The sequence below is a fragment of the Siniperca chuatsi genome, linkage group LG22 (genome assembly GCF_020085105.1).
Source record: "Siniperca chuatsi isolate FFG_IHB_CAS linkage group LG22, ASM2008510v1, whole genome shotgun sequence".
Taxonomy (NCBI): Eukaryota; Metazoa; Chordata; class Actinopteri; order Centrarchiformes; family Sinipercidae; genus Siniperca; species Siniperca chuatsi.
Window position 1 is genome coordinate 21,926,434 of NC_058063.1, and position 17,970 is coordinate 21,944,403.

General features: G+C 38.7%; 2 protein-coding genes across 8 annotated transcripts in view; both read left to right on the plus strand.

Moving 5' to 3' along the window:
- The window catches only part of LOC122870151 (butyrophilin subfamily 3 member A2-like), a 145,917-nt gene that overhangs the window by 115,688 nt on the left and 12,259 nt on the right, over positions 1-17,970 (plus strand). Inside the window, exons 1-4 of one of the 5 annotated variants that reach the window (XR_006376504.1) lie at positions 13,969-14,106; positions 14,799-14,901; positions 16,854-16,936; positions 17,317-17,664. The exons of 3 other annotated variants lie outside the window; for them this stretch is intronic. Coding sequence is in view for 1 of the 2 variants with exons in the window: in XM_044184019.1 (XP_044039954.1) it covers positions 14,008-14,106 (99 nt within the window). In the remaining variant the exon portion in view is untranslated. Of the gene's footprint in view, positions 1-13,913; positions 14,107-14,798; positions 14,902-16,853; positions 16,937-17,316; positions 17,665-17,970 lie in introns of those variants that run through there. One more of the 5 variants, XM_044184019.1, reaches the window with a different exon arrangement.
- Positions 340-17,892, plus strand: LOC122870248 (histone-lysine N-methyltransferase, H3 lysine-79 specific-like). 3 transcript variants are annotated; one of them, XM_044184315.1, is made up of 10 exons: positions 350-586; positions 1,479-1,628; positions 1,943-3,618; positions 3,850-4,010; positions 5,528-5,633; positions 6,052-6,165; positions 6,485-7,095; positions 8,967-9,069; positions 11,016-11,165; positions 11,479-11,785. In XM_044184315.1, exons 3-7 carry the CDS (start codon positions 3,561-3,563, stop codon positions 6,886-6,888), a joined length of 843 nt encoding a protein of 280 aa, XP_044040250.1. In that variant the 5' UTR covers positions 350-586; positions 1,479-1,628; positions 1,943-3,560; the 3' UTR covers positions 6,889-7,095; positions 8,967-9,069; positions 11,016-11,165; positions 11,479-11,785. The 3 variants fall into 3 exon arrangements, with proteins under 3 accessions (XP_044040252.1, XP_044040250.1, XP_044040251.1); XM_044184316.1 differs by lacking the exons at positions 350-586; positions 1,479-1,628 and adding an exon at positions 8,243-8,276; XM_044184317.1 differs by lacking the exons at positions 3,850-4,010; positions 5,528-5,633; positions 6,052-6,165; ... (1 more) ...; positions 8,967-9,069; positions 11,016-11,165 and adding an exon at positions 17,754-17,892 and having other exon boundaries at positions 340-586; positions 1,943-2,132; positions 11,534-11,916.

Here is a 17,970-nt window from a genome sequence, read left to right on the forward strand (position 1 = left end):
GGGCACACAAAGGTCAAGTTAAACTCCTGACTTACAGTCGTTCAGAAACTTTGAATAATGTGGAATGGGCTTCTATCAGGAAACAAAGTGAGCGGAGTTCGGGCTGGTGGAGATTCACTGTCCCTTGACAAAGCACAAAAGAAATTATTCAATCAAAATCATTATTGATAGTATATAGAACATGCATGCACACTTTTAAAAATGTCATTTTATGGCAATTGTTAATAGAATTGCAAACATCATGTTGATGCAATGAGATTTCTGACAGCAGACAAGAAAACACACCTTCTCTGATAATAATTGACCAGTGTGAAAGGACAAATCGTTTTATTTAAAGGACTTTGGCCCTGAAGCTCACTGCACTGAGGTGAGCGGACTTGTTGACGCACACGACAGGTAAGCTGTTAGAAAATTCTATTTTAGTTTTTTTAAGTTTGAAGTTTTGACTACAAAACATTCATCATGCAAAATCAAATCTACTTTTCTTCTCCACATGGTCTCTTCTTTAAAATCAACATTTTGTTGCTGGTTTACAGAATCAGTTTTCAGAGCACCAGTATGGCTCTGCAGACAGATACGATGAACTGTGAGTATCTTATACGATGGTGTTTTTCTGTCTCCGCATTGTTATGTCAGTCATAAAACACATCAATAAAAAAATTGTTGTGTGTAACAAGTTCTTTTCTACTTTCTGATTTTGTACAGCAGCATTGAATTTCCACCACCGTGATTTAATGTGTTTTGATAAATTATGAATTCAGATTAATTAATTCTAAAATAAGATTTTTCTAAATACATTTTTCTACATCTGGAAATGTTTCCTATCTCAAATCTTTCTATGTTTTATGGTTGTAGATTCTTTTCAAATCTTTCTGATGGCTGAAGTTTTTATATGAAAATGAATTATAAGTCTACATGACGCAGTCTAAATGTAAAAGCTTGTTTTGTGTTTTGTTCATCGGTTCATAGTCAGGACGTTGTCTGACAAAATGCTTGATCACAGAAAAAGTTAAGACGACAGAAAGTCGTCATCTTAACTTTGCTGCCAAGCTCAGTTTTTCCTGTACACACACTGAAACATCAAGCTGGCGTTTTAAGATTTACACACTTTTTACAAAATCTCAATTTTGACGGGAGAAAAACGTTGTTTTAGTCTGGACGGAGAGCTGAAACAGAGAGAAAAAGATGCGTTTTAACCGGCTTAATGTGGACAGAAAAGTCCCCGGGTCTGATGGAAGGGTGGTGGGCAGCAGCTACCTTATTGCCTTTCTGTCACCAAAGTCACAGTTCACTTTCTACACAAAGGGGATTCATTCTTCAGCTAAATTTGAAATTTGACCTCTGAGTTTTGTGCTTGTTCATCATTAACTGGTTATCAGTCCTCTGCATTTTACTGATTTAATGATTGTTGATTTTGCCAGATGAGACTTTTTCCAACGAAACCACAAATTCAAATCTCTTCTCTTACTCTCTCGTAGGTACTGACTTCTCACCATCTGATATTCCAATCAGTTCGGCAGATCCAGTTTTTTTTTCTAGCTCCTGTACTCCCGCGGCCTTGGTTTGTGGCTTTGTTGTCTTGATTGTTTGTGGTTTGATCATCTGTGCTGTCGTGTGTAAATGGAAACGTAAGTCACAGCTCGCTGATGGTTACAGTAATAGCATCATTCACTGCAAACCCAGTGTTACTTTTGATGGTATTAAATAGTATTTTATTAAGTTTATTGTTGTGTAGACAAATTGAACACAACATCATGAGTTTTACTTTCATCATTCAATTCAATGAAAACATTGTTTTCAGTTTTTCCTAATGTCTTATTTTAGTATAAAATGTTACCAGGGAAGGAAATGTTTCTCTAATTTACTGAAATATTGTTTGCTGTTTAATAACACTTTTTTGGTGTTTCTGTGTTGTTCATGTCACATCTTTTCTTCACAAAAGGTGGCAAAACTAAATCAAAGAATGAAATTACATTACTTCAAAATGAATCACAAAAGACGGAGAAAGAACTGCGTGAGGTGGTTTCCACACTGAAGACTGAACTGGAGCGACAGAGAGATCAACTCAAAGGAAACCTGGAGGAAGTCGAGACAGAGAGGGAGAAGAACAAGCGGGAGCTTCAGTCAGTGGAGTCAAAAATAACAGAGGGAGAAATTAGATTTGACAAACCAGAGGAATTGTTAAAAGAAAAGGAAAAACTTTTACAGGATCAATGGAAACTGGACGAGAAAAAGAAGAATTATGAGAGACAGAAACTGAACATAGACAAATTGCTGGAGCCAATAGACAATCAGGTACTAGGTTCTGCTTAGATTAGCCAAACCGATACGAAAGTGGAAACAATCAGAGCAAATCTCAAAATTTCATTGGTGCACCAGAGAACTGGCTCAAAAGTCAAACTACAGATGAATTCCTTCATGCTTGTGGGGACTGTTGTAGAAAAAAGTGTAATTTAAAATTCTACGAAATAGTAAAAGGGGGATTTAATATCACTGGGTGCAGATCGACTGGATGTAACTGACTGAGTGCAGACAAAGTGTAATAATGTGTATGAGGATACAATTTAAAACATATTTGACGTCTTATATTCACATTTAAAGACGTGTGAGCTGATCTGCTTTGTGATTTCTTTGTTTGGCATCTGTGTTTCATCGTCACTGTCTGTTTTTTGTTCACGATGAGCTGATTATTTTAGACATTTTGAAAATACAATCGAAATAAAAAAGGTTCAGTAGAAGTTTGTCTTTTTTCCCACTGTGCGAACGTATCACTGCTGGATTCTACTGTAAACAACATGAATCCCAGCTGACCACAGCGTGGCCACGGAGCTAACTGCCACCTTTTTAAAGCAACGCAAGACACATTTTTTTCTGTGCATGTCACTTTTCAAAACAGGAGTTACAAAGAGATTTACAGGAGGAAGAACAGTGAAGAGGGCACAACCCTTCAAGTGCAGAGGGGCCTGACTAACGCCTGGTGTGTCAGTGGAGAGAAGCTAAAACTGGAGAAATGCGTGGTTTTGTTTTGCCTTGCTGCAAAGGGAGAACATTTCGTGCTGTCAGCTAACATACATGTATGTACATGCGTCAACAGACAGGCGGGAAAATCACAGAGGGAACACACCTTACCTGGTTACAGGTTCAGAGTACAAGTTATCTGATTTGAGGACTTTGACCGTGCAACTCACGTTACTCTGAGGCGAGGCGACTTTAATGCACAAAGCAGGGACGCTTTTGAAAATTCAATTCTTCTGAATTGCTCATTCTGTTGAAGTTGTACAACATATACCATTGTTACAAAGATATTATTTCATGATCGAATATTTATTGGATTATCTAACTCGCATGCAAGCTGTCTGCAGCAGCAAGCGGTTTCGGTTTTGTGATTCAAACATTACTCTCAACCCACTGCCATGCCTGGATTTTTAGCATGCATGTTTTTCTGTAGGAGCCATATAAAGTGACTTTAAGTGCCAAGCTGGTTTGTGTTTCATCCGTCCAGCTGATTCTGTCTCATCCAGCTCCACCTACAGTATTGTACCATCATCATCATCATCATCATGCGTTATACCTTCCTGTCCGCTCTCACAACCGTCTTGGCTTTGTCCACATGGAAATGTAAGTCACAGGTCTTGATGGTCATGGTGATATGAAGACATTCATTAAAAAAACAACGATACAAGTGTTTATTGTTAAACATCATATTACAGAAGTCTGGTGTGTTGTTCATGTTTCTTTTTGGATTGAAAGGTTTAAGTGAATGTCTTATTTGCTGATATGTTTTTATTCTCGGCCATGTAACGATTCACTGCTTGCAGTTTGATGCTTTTGTGTCCTGATTGATTTTAGACCATTTCCAAAAAGATGAGAACACGGTCCATGACAAGATCATTCCACTGCTTCAACAAGAGTCACAAGAGAAAGAGAAAGAAGGGGGAAAGGTGCTTACTACATTGGTGGAACAGAAGAAGGAGCTCAGGGAGCTGACAGATAAACCCAAACTTAAAAAGGTGAGAGCGAACGTGTTGCAGGCTCTGTGAAGCTGAAGCAGAGGAACACAATATAACTTTGCAGTGAACATTTTGCAGATTTTCAGTGTGAACGTGCTTCCTGACATGTTGTTAAAGCAATCCAGCATTTCACTTTTTGAAAATGAAAAATATTCTAATTTGCATTTTTGGGATTTAAAATAAAGTTCTGTGAGATCGACATTTGGATGCACAGCAGTTTGTAACGACCGACCCACCAGCAGACCGCTGCTTGTTAAGGGAGAAGGAGATCTATCAATGTGTAAATGAGCAGCTCCATGTTGATTTCAGAAACAGTTTATTTTTCAGCAGTCCAGCAGGTGAGCAAAGCTTTTAGCTGCTGCTGACAAACACACATGAGCTTTGTTGCACCGGCTGAACGGGCGTAGGAGTGTAAAGTCAACAACACTAACTGCTGCGTTGTCACTAGTTAGTTTTGTGGCTAGTTGGTTTTTAAAAGTGCTACATAAATAAAGTTTTCTTGCTAGTTTAACACTAAACTCGCCACTTAGTTCAGTTACACAGTTGTTACTGTGGTACAACTTACCTGCTGTAAAAGCCTGACAGAAAATCAGCAACCTGTGTAAAAAAGTTTGATTAAAAAAGGAAAGTGCCCTGGTGGCCTGAGGGTTTACAGAGTACTCCACTGATCAGAAGAGATGCAGCGGAACCAGAGATATCGTCGCTTTTATTCCACCCATTCTTCTTCCTTGTCTAAACCTGGTGCCTACATTACCCACAATGCAACTCGACAGCCGACAGTTGGGTGGGAGATTGGAGTGTGTTAGGCTAGTAGCGGCTAATGTAGCCTGCAGCAGAGATGAGGAGGCTACTAAGGTCTGCTGAGCTCACTCCTTTCCAACTCCCAGATTGTTTTTCATTTTCAAACTTGTAGTCTTCAGCCGCACCTGATGCTGACTCAAGTGACATCACTTGAGGACATTTATCAGCTTTTGCGCAGCCACAAATGGCTTTATACAACTCTTTTACACACACGCAGTAGCACTCCCCAACACCTGGAGACACACTCTGATGTGTGAAATCCCCTTTAAGGCCCCGAACGTCCCCGACTCGCATCCTGCTGAGGACATTTGGAGCATGTCATGTTTCCTGTCATCTCTGTGCTTTCAACGATTCAATAAAGGCATTACGTGCCCAAAAATAATTTATATAAAGAGAAAATCATTCATGCTATCATGAGTGAACTAGCTAAGGTATGATAAGTTGACTCCCACCTGTCGTACCTTTCCTCCACGGTGACAGTCAATGAGGAAAGACTCAACATCGGCTCAGGGCAGGTATCTGAAGGACTGACACACTTTGTATAGTTTCTATCATGTCTGTGTTGCATATCGTGAATATATTGTAACATTATGTAATTAACATTTTTCATGACTTAGTTTTGCTTTAGTTGGTCATGTCATATCAGTACCAACTTGTGTTCTTCCACATGGTCCTTTCTTTCTGGGATTTACAGCTGGTTTGGTTTCATCTTTCAGAATTGCACAGATCTGAACCCGAAGGTCAGACTGTTCTTTAAACCTGCATTCACCGCCTTCAGCCTCGACTCTGTTCTCGTCCTCCTCATCATACACACTTTTGGAGGTAACTTACACACTCGCTGAGCTCAGCAGGGCTTTGGTTTTACAGTAATGTTTAGTGGTTGTATTATAGAAACTTCCTGTCTTAAAACATTAAGTTTAGATCATTTAAGTGTGATATGAAATAAATTTTAATTTTTCATCTAAACGTTGAATTTTCGACATTTGGCCCTAATTACGTTTATGATTACTATAGTACATACTGTAGATAACGAAGGATTTATATATTTGTAAATCATGTTTCTGCCCATAGCATCATTTTAGCAAATGTGCATCTGCTGCAACAAGCTCGAAAGAACCAAATATGAATCTCAATTTGCCGTCATAATGGAATTTTAAATACATTTTCCACTTAGGCAACATCACTGACGTTTTTGAAAAAGCGCTCCCAGTGAATGATTGTTGTTCTGTTATCTTTTCAGCTGATCTGGTTGCATCCATTTCCACAGTGTCTGGCTACATGAGCTCCACTGGTGGCCTGCTTGACTTGGCTTTTAGTTTTATTCTAGCTGGTTATGCCATGTACAAATGGAAACGTAAGTCAGTTATTTTACATTTAATGATTCGTTTACAGTAATAATTTGCTACTAATACTAACCCAGAATCATTTAATCATTTCATCATCATTTAATATGTGAAAATACCTTTGATGATGTTATTTAAAGAGATATTTCATGAAGCAAAATGTTGGACATGGTTTCATACAGCTTATTCTCATGCCATCAGTTTGTCCAACTCATTTGTCATATATCTAACATCACGAGCTAAATGCTATCAGAGAAACAAGTGTGAAATGAATTTTGTTTGAAGTTTTCTAACATTTCTGTCTCTGTTGTTACATTTTCTCCACAAAAGGTGAGAAAGCCGAGTTGGTGACGGAAAATACGCAGCTTCAAAATGAGTCACTGAAGAAAGAGAAAGAACGGAAAGATGCGGTCGCCACACTGACGGAGGTGAAGACTGAACTGGAGAGCCAGCGGGGTCGACTCAAGGAGCTACTGAAAGAGGTGGAGAGGGAGAGGGAAGTAAACAAGCAGAGGCTTCAGTCAGTGGAGACGGACATAACAGAGAGAGAGATAACATTTGACAAACCAGAGGAACTGTTAAAAGAAAAGGAAAACCTCTTAAAGGATCAGTGGAAACTGGACGAGAAAAAGAAGAGTTGTGAGGGACAGCTACTGAACAATGAGAGACTGCTGGAGCCCATAGAGAGTCACGTTACTAGAATACACATGAAGGAAGGAAACATGCAAATCTGACTTTGGGTATAGAGTCGTCAGAGGAAGGAAGAAGAAAGAAAAAGGTTAATAAGTGTTAAAGTTCAACAACAGTCCAAACGACAAGTTAAATTATTGCCATAGTTCTCCAGGGAACTGCCTGAAAAGGAAAGCGAGAGATGAAGTGATTTATGCTCTGCTTGAAAGATCTGCTTTGACATAGAATATCGCTTTCTAGACAAACTGAAGGTAAAAAATAACTTCATAATCTTTAATTTAAATTTTTTTTTTTTTCACGCTCCGCTAGCTGTCCGTTCAGTGTGAGCGCTGAAAAAAGCCCCGTGTTTGTTCACAGCCCTGGATCTGTGAATGGGAAACAAACAAAGCCACACAACATTATTCCAGCCATGATTTGTGTGTCAGGTTAATTTAAATGTCTTGCCCACGGACATTCAGCTGACTTTGTAGTTTGCTAAGATCTGCTGTTGTTGTGATGTTAGCTGTAGCAGCAGGAGAGTTGTGAGCGTCGCTGTCTGGAGCTGCTGTGCTGCTCTGGGAAACCGTCTCGTCCTCTCTCTCGTCCCACAACCAGCTAACGTTAGTTACATTACTTGCTGTGTCGCTGTTCGCTCTATATCATGGTACTTGTCATGGTATTGGATTTCTCCAGAATCGCATACCCCACCTTTAACTCTGTAAACATTTACAAAATGCTCAGTGAAATGTCCTGAAGAAGACTTCGTTAAAACATTTTCTATATAAAAATTCTTTTTGCAATGAAAGTCAGCTGCTTTTGTGTCTGTGTGGTCTGCTGTGTGGTCAGTTTATTCAGCGTGTTGCAGATGCTTACTTTACTTGGTTTCCTCCTTTTGAACGGTAAGATGATCCGACTGCTTAAATTCTGAGGCTTAAATGGGTGGTGAACATTTCTGATGTGCAGCCTAATACACCTCTTAAATGAAAAGCTCATTCATATCAACAGGAAGAGGTGTTGGGTGCTAAAAAGTAGCAGATGTTCAACTCCACTTTACTGGGCAGACACTGCTTATAAGATTAAATATTAACCAGCCAGTGTTGTTCATTAATATAAAAGCCTAATGATTTCCTACAACTGTGGGAAGGTTCAGTTACAGAGATTCCAAAATGTACAGAGGATCTTGTTTAGTCAGTGTTTCAGAGAGTTTTAGTCTCTGCTGATGGTTCAAAGCATAAAAGCAAACATGCATTCTTAATATTTGTGATATATGTTTTAAAATCTAACTAGTATAAAAAAACTGTAATTATAGGTGAACAAACAGACAAGCCCACTGGACTTTCACACCTGCACATAAATGCTGCAAAGTGAACACACCTCTTCTTTTTATACACGTTCAAAGTACAAATAATTTTACTGCAGCTTACTGAGCGGCGACGCGACAGGCACACAACAGGTATGTAGGATTTTCAAAATTCAATAACATTTTTTTGCAATCGCTGCTATCATGTTTTCAGTAAAGTGTATTACAACACATTATTATTATATTTCTATAGAGAGAAATAGAGCAGGTCTTCCTTCCCAACAGACTGTCTGTGAAACTGCTTTGCTAGATCGTTCACTTAAGCCCCATTCGGACCGGATTTATCACTCCAGGAGGTGCGGTGATTTCAACATTACCAGTCAGTGATTTTAATCCTATCTGGAGCGTATATGTGGGTAATGTGTCACCCCCTCCCCAGTAATAATTATAGCTGTAAGTAACGCTTTTCAGCAGACACGCTGGTCCTCCTGTAATTTAAATCCTGTCAGGAGTGGCGGCCATTTTAAAATTGGATCCCTGAGATTTTCTCCGGGTGAAGAGCTGTTGTGACAGGTAAATCTGAAATGAGGTCACCATTGGTATTTAAACATTTATTCACAGATTATGCAGCTAAACTATTAATCTGCTTAACAATATTATTCAATCTTAATGATCATAAATGTTCTATGCTAAAACAGGCTCTGTCTCTGTAATCAAAAGTGAATCAGCTTTTGTACAATCAAGTAGTCATTTTTAATCATTTTAAGATGTTTTGCTTCAAATACCTGTATTTCTTCTAATATTTCATATTAATACACATTTCTACTGTATTCCATTTTTCAGCACTCCAGCATGGTTCACATTAAAGATGGATTATCTTTTAAATCTCTTCTCAGTGTTTTCCAACACATTGTTGTCTTCCTTCTCATGACACACTTTTGTGGAGGTAAGTTACACACAAACACAGAAGAAACACCTTGTGTTATAATAATATAATAATAAAACTTTATTTATAGAGCACTTATCAAAACAAAGTACAAAGTGCTTCACAACAAGAGAAATAAAATATCACATTGAATGACGAAATAAAAAGAAATAAAATAAACAAAATACACAAAAGCAATAAAATATACAGCTAGTTCAGGTAAAATCAGGATCTGCTTTCCGATAAAAATGTGTTTTGAGACGAGACTTAAATGAAGACACTGACTCAGACGACCTAATGTCTTCGGGCAGGTTGTTCCAGAGCCTCGGGGCCCTGATGGCAAAAGTTGTGTCCCCTTAGTTTCCATCCTGGACTCAGGAACAGACAGGAGACCCTGCCCGAAGATCTCAAACTACTTGAAGGTTCATAAGGGATTACAAGGTCTAAAATATAGTCTGGAGCCATGAAGAGCCTTAAAAGTAATCAACAAGATCTTAAAATCAATCCTAAAACCAATAGGGAGCCAATGTAAAGATGCTAAAACAGGTGTTATGTGGTCGTACTTCTTGGTCCTGGTTAACAGCCGAGCAGCTGAGTCCTGTACAGTCTGCAGTCTGTCAGAGCTTTTAGATTAAGACAAGTGAACAGGCTGTTACAGTAATCGAGGCGTGAGGAGATAAAAGCATGTACAACAGTTTCTGCATCACTAAGATTTAAAATAGATCGTATTTTTGCAATGTTTCTGAGGTGATAGAAACATGATTGGACAAGCTTAGTGATATGTTGCTCAAAACATAAATTGCTATCAAACAGGACACCAAGATTTTGTGCAACAGGCTTGATATGTTGTGACAGGTTACCAGTAGATGGCAGTATTTGTTTAGTGATGTGTTGGGGCCCAATAACAAGGATTTCAGTTTTATTTGAGTTGAGCTGAAGAAAATTTATCGACATCCAATTTTTTATGTCAGACAAGCAGTCCTGCAGAGAACTCAGCATACTAAGGTCAGTGGGCTTGACAGGGAGGTACAACTGTGTGTCATCCGCATAACAATGAAAAGAAATACCATGTCTGCGGATTACATCACCCAAGGGAAGCATGTATAAGGAGAACAATATTGGTCCCAGAATTGAACCTTGAGGCACACCATACTTGATATGGGACAAGGATGACTTGAAGTTATTAATGCTAACACAGAATTTCCTATTGGACAGATAAGATGCGAACCAGTCTAGTGCAGTTCCAGATATGCCCACCCAGTGCCTCAGTCTGTCCTAAAGAATGCCATGATCAATTGTATCAAAGGCAGCACTTAAGTCCAACAGCACAAGAATGGAACACATGCCTGCGTCTGCATTCATTAAAAGGTCATTAGTGACTTTGAGAAGGGCTGTCTCAGTGCTGTGGTGTTGACGAAAGCCAGATTGGAACTTTTCAAAGGTATTATTGTTTTCCACAGCAGCAAGAAGCTGCTTAGATACAAGTTTTTCGAGAATCTTCAAATAACAGGCAATTTGGATATTGGGCGGTAGTTATCCAGGAGGGTGGGATCAAGCCCAGGTTTTTTTAAGACTGGCTGGACACAAGCTGTTTTAAAGAAATCAGGGACGCAGCCAGTATACAGCGAGCTGTTAAAAATAATTTGTAAAAGGGGCGCAATACAATCCATAACTTCCAATAGAAACCTAGTTGGGATTTTGTCCAGAGGGCTGGAGGACACTCTCATAAGAGACATGATGTCTGCGAGTTCGGGCAGAGTAACAGCAGAAAAATTGCTCACTTTCTACACAAAGGGGATTCATTCTTCAGCTAAATTTGAAATTTGACCTCTGAGTTTTGTGCTTGTTCATCACTAACTGGTTATCAGTCCTCTGCATTTTACTGATTTAATGATTGTTGATTTTGCCAGATGAGACTTTTTCCAACGAAACCACAAATTCAAATCTCTTCTTTTACTCTCTCGTAGGTACTGCCTTCTCACCATGTGATATTCCAATCAGTTCGGCAGATCCAGTTTTTTTTTCTAGCTCCTGTACTCCCGCGGCCTTGGTTTGTGGCTTTGTTGTCTTGATTGGTTGTGGTTTGATCATCTCTGCTGTCGTGTGTAAATGGAAACGTAAGTCACAGCTCGCTGATGGTTACAGTAATAGCATCATTCACTGCAAACCCAGTGTTACTTTTGATGGTATTAAATAGTATTTTATTAAGTTTATTGTTGTGTAGAGAAATTGAACACAACATCATGAGTTTTACTTTCATCATTCAATTCAATGAAAACATTGTTTTCAGTTTTTCAAATGTCTTATTTTAGTATAAAATGTTACCAGGGAAGGAAATGTTTCTCTAATTTACCGAAATATTGTTTGCTGTTTAATAACACTTTTTTGGTGTTTCTGTGTTGTTCATGTCACATCTTTTCTTCACAAAAGGTGGCAAAACTAAATCAAAGAATGAAATTACATTACTTCAAAATGAATCACAAAAGAAGAAGAAAGAACTGCGTGAGGTGGTTTCCACACTGACGAAGGTGAAGACTGAACTGGAGCGACAGAGAGATCAACTCAAAGGAAACCTGGAGGAAGTCAAGACAGAGAGGGAGAAGAACAAGCGGGAGCTTCAGTCAGTGGAGATGGAAATAACAGAGGGAGAAATTAGATTTGACAAACCAGAGGAATTGTTAAAAAAAAAGGAAAAACTTTTACAGGATCAATGGAAACTGGACGAGAAAAAGAAGAATTATGAGAGAGAGAAACTGAACATAGAGAAATTGCTGAAGCAAATAGAGAATCAGGTTACTAGGTTCTGCTTAGATTAGCCAAACCGATACGAAAGTGGAAACAATCAGAGCAAATCTCAAAATTTCATTGGTGATTGGTAATTTACGCAGCTTCAAAATGAGTCACTGAAGAAAGAGAGAGAACGGAAAGATGTGGTCGCCACACTGACGGAGGTGAAGACTGAACTGGAGAGCCAGAGGGGTCGACTCAAGGAGCTACTGAAAGAGGTGGAGAGGGAGAGGGAAGAAAACAAGCAGAGGCTTCAGTCAGTGGAGACGGACATAACAGAGAGAGAGATAACATTTGACAAACCAAAGGAACTGTTAAAAGAAAAGGAAAACCTCTTAAAGGATCAGTGGAAACTGGACGAGAAAAAGAAGAATTGTGAGGGACAGCTACTGAACAATGAGAGACTGCTGGAGCCCATAGAGAGTCACGTTACTAGAATACACATGAAGGAAGGAAACATGCAAATCTGACTTTGGGTATAGAGTCGTCAGAGGAAGGAAGAAGAAAGAAAAAAGTTAATAAGTGTTAAAGTTCAACAACAGTCCAAACGACAAGTTAAATTATTGCCATAGTTCACCAGGGAACTGCCTGAAATGGAAAGCGAGAGATGAAGTGATTTATGCTCTGCTTGAAAGATCTGCTTTGACATAGAATATCGCTTTCTAGAGAAACTGAAGGTAGAAAATAACTTCATAATCTTTAATTTTTTTAAACGCTACAGGGGATACTTAAAGGTTTGCATAATAATTTCTTCATCAACTGTATTCAAAATAAATAAAATAAATAATTATTTGAATAAAGAAGTGCAGGTTTTGACCTTCTGGGCAGAGATTTAAAGCTGGATAATATGGATTTATTACAAATGGGTGCAGCTTAAAGTTTCACTTGGATGAGTGAGTGCAGTGGTGTGAACTTGTTACATGTTTGACATTAAAGGTGGGGTATGCGATTCTAAACCAGTACACGTCTTTTTGTCAAATTCAGCGACTGTCACGCGCCGCTAGCTGTCCGTTCAGTGTGTGAGCAGTGTGTGTTTGTTCACAGCCCTGGCTCTGTGAATGGGAAACAAACAAAGCCACACAGCACTATTCCAGCAATGATTTGTGTGTCAGGTTAATTTAAACGACTTGCCCACGGACATTCAGCTTACTTTCTAGTTTGCTAAGATCTGCTGCTGTTGTGATGTTAGCTATAGCAGCAGGAGAGTTGTGAGCGTCGCTGTCTGGAGCTGCTGTGCTGCTCTGGGAAACCGTCTCGTCCTCTCTCTCGTCCCACAACCAGCTAACGTTAGTTACATTACTTGCTGTGTCGCTGTTCGCTCTATATCATGGTATTGGATTTCACCAAAATCGCATTCCCCACCTTTAACTCTGTAGAAAATCTGCTATTTTTTTTTTTTTTTTTTTTTTTTTTTTTTTTTTGACTTTTTTAAAGCATCTTCAAATATGTAAACATTTACAAAGTGCTGAGTGAAATGTCCTGAAGAGGACTTTGTTAAAACATTTTCTATATAAAAATTCTTTTTGCAATGAATGTCTGCTGCTTTTGTGTCTGTGTGGTCTGCTGTGTGGTCAGTTTATTTAGCGTGTTGCAGATGCTTACTTTACTTGGTTTCCTCCTTTTGAACGGTAAGATGATCCGACTGGTTAAATACTGAGGCTTAAATGGGAGGTGAACATTTCTGATGTGCAGCCTAATACACCTCTTAAATGAAAAGCTCATTCATATCAACATGAAGAGGTGTTGGGTGCTAAAAGGAAGCAGATGTTCAACTCCACTTTATTGGGCAGACACTGCTTATAAGATTAAATATTAACCAGCCAGTGTTGTTCATTAATATAATAAAACTTTCCAGCAGGCTGGAAATCCTGACATCAAATCTCATGTTCTTTGCATTGTATGTTATTTTCTACATCATTGTGAAAACCTAACTTTAATGATTTCCTACAACTGTGGGAAGGTTCAGTTACAGAGATTCCAAAATGTACAGAGGATCTTGTTTAGTCAGTGTTTCACAGAGTTTTAGTCTCTGCTGATGGTTCAAAGCGTAAAAGCAAACATGCATTCTTAATATTTGTGATATATGTTTTAAAATCTAACTAGTATAAAAAAAAACTGTAATTATAGGTGAACAAACAGACAAGCCCACTGGACTTTCACACCTGCACATAAATGCTGCAAAGTGAACACACCTCTTCTTTTTATACACGTTCAAAGTACAAATCATTTTACTGCAGCTTACTGAGCGGCGACGCGACACGCACACAACAGGTATGTAGGATTTTCAAAATTCAATAACATTTTTTTGCAATCGCTGCTATCATGTTTTCAGTAAAGTGTATTACAACACATTATTATTATATTTCTATAGAGAGAAATAGAGCAGGTCTTCCTTCCCAACAGACTGTCTGTGAAACTGCTTTGCTAGATCGTTCACTTAAGCCCCATTCGGACCGGATTTATCACTCCAGGGGAGGTGCGGTGATTTCAACATTACCAGTCAGTGATTTTAATCCTATCTGGAGCGTATATGTGGGTAATGTGTCACCCCCTCCCCAGTAATAATTATAGCTGTAAGTAACGCTTTTCAGCAGACACGCTGGTCCTCCTGTAATTTAAATCCTGTCAGGAGTGGCGGCCATTTTAAAATTGGATCCCTGAGATTTTCTCCGGGTGAAGAGCTGTTGTGACAGGTAAATCTGAAATGAGGTCACCATTGGTATTTAAACATTTATTCACAGATTATGCAGCTAAACTATTAATCTGCTTAACAATATTATTCAATCTTAATGATCATAAATGTTCTATGCTAAAACAGGCTCTGTCTCTGTAATCAAAAGTGAATCAGCTTTTGTACAATCAAGTAGTCATTTTTAATCATTTTAAGATGTTTTGCTTCAAATACCTGTATTTCTTCTAATATTTCATATTAATACACATTTCTACTGTATTCCATTTTTCAGCACTCCAGCATGGTTCACATTAAAGATGGATTATCTTTTAAATCTCTTCTCAGTGTTTTCCAACACATTGTTGTCTTCCTTCTCATGACACACTTTTGTGGAGGTAAGTTACACACAAACACAGAAGAAACACCTTGTGTTATAATAATATAATAATAAAACTTTATTTATAGAGCACTTATCAAAACAAAGTACAAAGTGCTTCACAACAAGAGAAATAAAATATCACATTGAATGACGAAATAAAAAGAAATAAAATAAACAAAATACACAAAAGCAATAAAATATACAGCTAGTTCAGGTAAAATCAGGATCTGCTTTCCGATAAAAATGTGTTTTGAGACGAGACTTAAATGAAGACACTGACTCAGACGACCTAATGTCTTCGGGCAGGTTGTTCCAGAGCCTCGGGGCCCTGATGGCAAAAGTTGTGTCCCCCTTAGTTTCCATCCTGGACTCAGGAACAGACAGGAGACCCCTGCCCGAAGATCTCAAACTACTTGAAGGTTCATAAGGGATTACAAGGTCTAAAATATAGTCTGGAGCCATGAAGAGCCTTAAAAGTAATCAACAAGATCTTAAAATCAATCCTAAAACCAATAGGGAGCCAATGTAAAGATGCTAAAACAGGTGTTATGTGGTCGTACTTCTTGGTCCTGGTTAACAGCCGAGCAGCTGAGTCCTGTACAGTCTGCAGTCTGTCAGAGCTTTTAGATTAAGACAAGTGAACAGGCTGTTACAGTAATCGAGGCGTGAGGAGATAAAAGCATGTACAACAGTTTCTGCATCACTAAGATTTAAAATAGATCGTATTTTTGCAATGTTTCTGAGGTGATAGAAACATGATTGGACAAGCTTAGTGATATGTTGCTCAAAACATAAATTGCTATCAAACAGGACACCAAGATTTTGTGCAACAGGCTTGATATGTTGTGACAGGTTACCAGTAGATGGCAGTATTTGTTTAGTGATGTGTTGGGGCCCAATAACAAGGATTTCAGTTTTATTTGAGTTGAGCTGAAGAAAATTTATCGACATCCAATTTTTATGTCAGACAAGCAGTCCTGCAGAGAACTCAGCATACTAAGGTCAGTGGGCTTGACAGGGAGGTACAACTGTGTGTCATCCGCATAACAATGAAAAGAAATACCATGTCTGCGGATTACATCACCCAAGGGAAGCATGTATAAGGAGAACAATATTGGTCCCAGAATTGAACCTTGAGGCACACCATACTTGATATGGGACAAGGATGACTTGAAGTTATTAATGCTAACACAGAATTTCCTATTGGACAGATAAGATGCGAACCAGTCTAGTGCAGTTCCAGATATGCCCACCCAGTGCCTCAGTCTGTCCTAAAGAATGCCATGATCAATTGTATCAAAGGCAGCACTTAAGTCCAACAGCACAAGAATGGAACACATGCCTGCGTCTGCATTCATTAAAAGGTCATTAGTGACTTTGAGAAGGGCTGTCTCAGTGCTGTGGTGTTGACGAAAGCCAGATTGGAACTTTTCAAAGGTATTATTGTTTTCCACAGCAGCAAGAAGCTGCTTAGATACAAGTTTTTCGAGAATCTTCGAAATAACAGGCAATTTGGATATTGGGCGGTAGTTATCCAGGAGGGTGGGATCAAGCCCAGGTTTTTTTAAGACTGGCTGGACACAAGCTGTTTTAAAGAAATCAGGGACGCAGCCAGTATACAGCGAGCTGTTAAAAATAATTTGTAAAAGGGGCGCAATACAATCCATAACTTCCAATAGAAACCTAGTTGGGATTTTGTCCAGAGGGCTGGAGGACACTCTCATAAGAGACATGATGTCTGCGAGTTCGGGCAGAGTAACAGCAGAAAAATTGCTCACTTTCTACACAAAGGGGATTCATTCTTCAGCTAAATTTGAAATTTGACCTCTGAGTTTTGTGCTTGTTCATCATTAACTGGTCATTAATCAGTCCTCTGCATTTTACTGATTTAATGATTGTTGATTTTGCCAGATGAGACTTTTTCCAACGAAACCACAAATTCAAATCTCTTCTCTTACTCTCTCGTAGGTACTGCCTTCTCACCATGTGATATTCCAATCAGTTCGGCAGATCCAGTTTTTTTTTCTAGCTCCTGTACTCCCGCGGCCTTGGTTTGTGGCTTTGTTGTCTTGATTGGTTGTGGTTTGATCATCTGTGCTGTCGTGTGTAAATGGAAACGTAAGTCACAGCTCGCTGATGGTTACAGTAATAGCATAATTCACTGCAAACCCAGTGTTACTTTTGATGGTATTAAATAGTATTTTATTAAGTTTATTGTTGTGTAGACAAATTGAACACAACATCATGAGTTTTACTTTCATCATTCAATTCAATGAAAACATTGTTTTCAGTTTTTCAAATGTCTTATTTTAGTATAAAATGTTACCAGGGAAGGAAATGTTTCTCTAATTTACCGAAATATTGTTTGCTGTTTAATAACACTTTTTTGGTGTTTCTGTGTTGTTCATGTCACATCTTTTCTTCACAAAAGGTGGCAAAACTAAATCAAAGAATGAAATTACATTACTTCAAAATGAATCACAAAAGACGGAGAAAGAACTGCGTGAGGTGGTTTCCACACTGACGAAGGTGAAGACTGAACTGGAGCAACAGAGAGATCAACTCAAAGGAAACCTGGAGGAAGTCGAGACAGAGAGGGAGAAGAACAAGCGGGAGCTTCAGTCAGTGGAGATGGAAATAACAGAGGGAGAAATTAGATTTGACAAACCAGAGGAATTGTTAAAAAAAAAGGAAAAACTTTTACAGGATCAATGGAAACTGGACGAGAAAAAGAAGAATTATGAGAGACAGAAACTGAACATAGAGAAATTGCTGGAGCCAATAGAGAATCAGGTACTAGGTTCTGCTTAGATTAGCCAAACCGATACGAAAGTGGAAACAATCAGAGCAAATCTCAAAATTTCATTGGTGCACCAGAGAACTGGCTCAAAGGTCAAACTACAGATGAATTCCTTCATGCTTGTGGGGACTGTTGTAGAAAAGATTGTAATTTCAAATTCTACGAAACAGTAAAAGGGGGATTTAATATCACTGGGAGCTGAGTGACAGGGAGGACTAAATGTATGATGGAGATCAACTGGATGTAACTGACTGAGTGCAGACAACGTGTAATTATGTGTATGAG

Excerpts from the sequence above, each read along its gene's own strand:
- LOC122870248 (XM_044184315.1), top strand. The coding sequence starts at position 3,561 with ATGCGTTATACCTTCCTGTCCGCTCTCACAACCGTCTTGGCTTTGTCC. Across the intron at positions 4,011-5,527 it reads ATAAACCCAAACTTAAAAAG|AATTGCACAGATCTGAACCC; the intron begins GTGAGAGCGAAC and ends TTCATCTTTCAG. Across the intron at positions 6,166-6,484 it reads TGCCATGTACAAATGGAAAC|GTGAGAAAGCCGAGTTGGTG; the intron begins GTAAGTCAGTTA and ends TCTCCACAAAAG.